The sequence below is a fragment of the Sinocyclocheilus anshuiensis genome, unplaced genomic scaffold, assembly GCF_001515605.1.
Source record: "Sinocyclocheilus anshuiensis isolate Anshui unplaced genomic scaffold, SAMN03320099.WGS_v1.1 scaffold997, whole genome shotgun sequence".
Classification (NCBI taxonomy): domain Eukaryota; kingdom Metazoa; phylum Chordata; class Actinopteri; order Cypriniformes; family Cyprinidae; genus Sinocyclocheilus; species Sinocyclocheilus anshuiensis.
In genome coordinates, this window is record NW_015555715.1 from 3,527,899 (window position 1) to 3,532,660 (window position 4,762).

Sequence of the window (4,762 nt, forward strand, 5' to 3'; positions counted from 1 at the left end):
AATTTTTTTTTTACAAGCATCTCCTAAAAACATCAATTGCAGTTGAAAGAGATCTATTCATTTACACAGAAGTAATGGGGGAAATTGCAGTAGTAACCAAAGTTTTATGAATTATGGCAAATATTAATTGAATCCAACGCTGTTTTGAACTGTTGATGCACCATTAGATGTTTTTTATACCTGGATCAGCTTCATCAAGTCTTAAAATGCATTTAGATGCTTGAGGTAATTGAAAGGCATCTCAAAGGCCTCCAAATTAAAATGAAGGATTTTCAATTTGCATCGATTACCTTGAGGAAACAATGTTTTCTTTTTGAAGAACACAGACTCATTCCCATTTTGTGTAGTGTAGAAATGCTATAGAGGAGAATTGAGCCATCCACTCTCAGTTCCTCATTAAATTCACAGTAGCTATATTTAAACATCATTAATAAAAGAACATAATTCTCTTCATTTATTAATTAATTGCCCTGACAATTACAATATAGACATTATACCAGACTGTGAATGCTTTCTGGTAATTGTATTCAGTAGGTACAAAGGGGAGGGCAAAGCTTTTTATATCTTTAAAAGCAACATTTTTAGAGCTGAGGAAACTGTTTAGCATATACTTGAGTGCATGATAAAAAAAAAAATCTACTTTCTGATTATTATTATTTTTTTTTGTATGCTTAAGCGTTTAAGAAAAATAATTATAATAACTTACCAGTATTTTTTACTTGAAATAGTCATCTTCAGATACAGGAATGTGTTTTTTTCTAGAACTAAAATATTATATAGAATGTTAAATAGATTAGAATTTGTCAGATTAGATGAATGTTAAACGTTTTGCACACAATTATCAGTGTATATCAAAGCAATGTTAACAGTCAGAGCAAACAGTGTAGAGAATCACCATTTATAAAACCAAAACTGCATTTGGATAAATTATTCATGTTCTGATGATTAATTGATAGGAATTTCTACAAACTCTTGTTATGTAAGAGAAAAGTCTAGCAGATAAATTATTTAATGTGGTTTAAAAGCATCTGGACACAATTAGGAATGATTTTTACTTGAAATGTGATGTCTCCATCCAGCATGTCACAGAGGAGCTGACTGCCTGGATAAGATGTTACATGAGACAAAGGTCATTTTTAAAGAATTAAGGATGTTCTGTTCTGTAAAAGGAATGTTCCCGCTATTGTATATATTTTAATGCATTCTGAAGCATCTGAATTATCAAACAAAAAAAAACTTTTCCCTAGAATTAACAAAACAGATGAAACACAAAATGTATATCACATAACTTCTATTAATGCTCTTAGTTACATCCTTAAACAGTATCAGCCAAAAAACATCACAAACCCAAACATAACTGGGCAGGAATGAAATGAAATGAGGTCAATAACAAACCGAAGAGGAAACCAAACGAAAGAGAAGAAACCAGAAGAAGAATTTGAAGCCAAGCACTCCAAATAAATATACCACATATCTAACCATATTATACCATTAGTCTGCTACTCTTTCAGAAAGATTCTTATTTAAATATATAGTTTAAAATCTGAGCAAAGGGCATCATAGTAGTTGCAGTTTGTAGGCAAAGGAAAGCAGTGGCGATCGGGGTGTGGGAAGGGGAAGGAAAGAAGGGGAGAGGAGAGACTTTGTGCTCTTCTGTGCACACTCATTCAGAACTCATTTCGAGAGGGGGATGGGAGGGGAATGGGGTGCCCGGCACATGCACACGGTTACAGTATTCAGGCAGCTGGAACAGAGCTGAGATGGAGGTCAGGAAGCCTCGATTCACTGCATGGGCTCCCGGCAAAGGACAATCTCCAGCTCTGTGCGGTACAGTTTTCCCCCGTCTGACAGTGCCATGATGCTTTGCTTATAACCAGTCAGGCTCTTAGAGTCCACATCCTGAGGTTAAACACAATCACAATTTGTGGAATTGCGTTCCTTATCTGTCATTGTCAAATGCTATAATAATTCTCACCTTATTGTTCTTCTCATAGAGGTCCTTCAGGAGAGCATCCAGCTCCTGCTCATCAATATAGCCATTTCCATCCTTGAAAGCAGAAAACAACACCTGTGAAATTCTGCTAGTTATAGTTTAGAAAATCGTTGAATGTTCTTCTGAGGAACAAATAAGGACTTTTCTAGACTTTAAAGTCCTCTGGAGCCATAAAATACACAATGAAATGTAACTGTTAACTGTTAACAACCAAATCACTCAGTGAGAACTTGAGAACTGGATCAGTCCTATTTGTGAATGAATCATTCAGTGAATCATTTTGTGAACTGGTTCAACTCATTCATCCATCTCTCATAGATTCAAGATCTTTATTGAATAACAGGTTATATTTAGATCATATGGCTTCAGAAAACTTGGAATACAGTGCACAAGTTGTATAGACACTTGTTATTTTAAAGCGCTTGGTGCTTGAAAGCTTCAGTCTCTATTCACTGTTATAGCATAGAAAGGAACGACCAGTAAAACTCATTAAAATGTCAGCTTTTGTGTCCCATAGAAGAAAACAAGTCACAGGTATCAGGGTTATGTTAATTAAAACTAAAACTTAAAAAAACCTAAAACTAAAATAATAAAAAAAAATGTTCCTTAAAATAAAAAAAAATTAGTATAAAGTATAATAAATTTAATATAATGTGTGTGTGTATATAATTTCATAGTTGTCAAGGCAACATTTTCATTTTCATTTAGTTTAACTTGATGTATTAAAATAACTAAAACTGTTATAAAAATGTACAAAACTATGTAGATACAGTATATTTAAAAAAATACATTTTAAATAAAAATGATACAAACACAACTAAATTTATAAAACGAACAAAAATGAAAACAAAAAAATATAAAATAAAAAACTAGCATCTCAATATATATATAGTATTTGTATGAACAGGATCATATTGGCTTATACTGATAATTGTTAGATGTTTACTGTCTGTTAAGTGACTGAAAACCTGTCAGAAATGTTTTTTCAAAGGCCTGTCTGTTTGAATTCTTGTATTATGACTATAAGCCATATTAGTGCTCAGATGGCTTGGCAAGTGTCTTGCTCTCAATATTTTTCTGCAGTAAGGCATTGTGACTGCTGAAGAAACAAACACAAAAACAAAATGAGAACTAAACTAATCATAACCCTGACATAAACTTACATGTTAACACTGAATGCAAATTGTGTTCATGTGGACTAGATTTCACAATTGAAAGTTGGTTCTCATAGCAAGCCTCTAGTTTAGCGAGTGGGTGATGTTGTCTAATGGTCTCTATTTGCTCACAGATATTGCGTTTAACTTGATTATATAGAACAAGGTTTAGATAATCTTGTCTTCCTAGAGGGCATACGCCTGGTCTCTGTAAGTTAGCTGGAGAAGGACTGATTATGAACTTGTGGTAGCACCGCATTAAATAGCAATTTTCATCTTGCAGTAATTTTCATTGGGATTTCTGTAATTACAAGTAGTTGGCACTTAAACTGTTGTAAATGTGCTTCTGATTTTGCATTTTAAATCATTTTCCAAATGATGATACCACCAAGCTGGAAGATGTGGGCAGAAAAACAGGTGCAGTTGCTTCTGCTCATTTACCTGTGCAGGTGAACAGGGGACGCTGTTTTGCATTCAGAAGGCGCTCACGAAGGAGGGGAAGATCAAATTTCCAGCAACACTGCAGCAGTGCATACAAATCTATACAATACCCTAAAGCCCTGCAAAAGACATTACGCTGTTCTTGCTGGATTATACATTACCTTATCATAGTATGCAAAGATGGCGTTGAACTGCTCAGCAGTCAACCTGACGCCCTGTCAGGCAATAAAAACAACTTTCAGTGTCAAAAATATTTGACCTTAAGAAGCTCATGAGGCCTAAAAACTTAATGTATAAATGCACTCTTACTTGAAACTTCAACAAGAAATTCTCCTGAACTGGCAGAAGCCTTAAATAAACAAAAAATGGTTGTGATAGATGTGTCTTACAAAGTGATTTGTAACTTTTTTATTTTTTAAACTTTATCAGATCATTTCTCACCTCGCCATTTCAGACAGACCCAGTTTCCCATCGCCATTCAGATCAAACATCTTGAGCTAGAAAGGGAGACAATGGCTCAGTTTAAATGTTTACACACTAAAGAAATCTTGCATCAGATTGCTTTATTAAATCAATATTTCCTATTGCTGCACATCGTTTCTTAACTTATTTTGTTCTTTACAATGGGTAGAGGACAACTAAGGCTCTCAATTATCCAGTTGGCTTGACTTTGGAATAATTTAAGTTTGTCTCTGGCCTTAAGGAGTGGACATATGTTAGCACAGCTGGAGTGCAGACATAACCCGTGGGATCAGTGTATGAACAACTCGTTCAAGCATAGTGGCAAACGACACAAGGATTTTAAGGTGAAATAACACTTTAAAGTTCTATATATATGTGTTAATTAAATTAAATGACTTTTATTGAGTAAAAAGCTTTTTGTCATTAAAAAATAAATGACATTAATAAAGATAAGACACTAGGAGGTATAAGACATTGACTAATGCAACACAAAGGCAACTACTTACTATTGTTTGTGTGTATTCATGCAATTTTTGGTCATCGTAGTGTCTGTTTGCCTTTTTAAGCAGGTCAGAGAGGAAGCCCTGTTGGAAGTAAAAATCACAAGAATATGATAATTTTATATACATTTAGACAATTAAAATAATGTAATATATATATATATATATGTGTGTGTGTGTGTGTGTGTGTGTGTGTGTGTGACCGTGGCCCA

General features: G+C 34.1%; 1 protein-coding gene across 1 annotated transcript in view; it reads right to left on the minus strand.

Moving 5' to 3' along the window:
• Positions 1-1,280: 1,280 nt before the first annotated feature.
• The window catches only part of LOC107672188 (calretinin-like), a 16,038-nt gene continuing 12,556 nt past the window's right edge, over positions 1,281-4,762 (minus strand). Inside the window, exons 6-11 of the mRNA XM_016465278.1 lie at positions 4,557-4,634; positions 4,030-4,085; positions 3,898-3,937; positions 3,750-3,803; positions 1,976-2,047; positions 1,281-1,899 (exon numbers count right to left, since the gene is read on the minus strand). Coding sequence (XP_016320764.1) covers positions 1,783-1,899; positions 1,976-2,047; positions 3,750-3,803; positions 3,898-3,937; positions 4,030-4,085; positions 4,557-4,634 — 417 coding nt within the window. The 3' untranslated portion in view covers positions 1,281-1,782. The remainder of the gene's footprint in view (positions 1,900-1,975; positions 2,048-3,749; positions 3,804-3,897; positions 3,938-4,029; positions 4,086-4,556; positions 4,635-4,762) is intronic.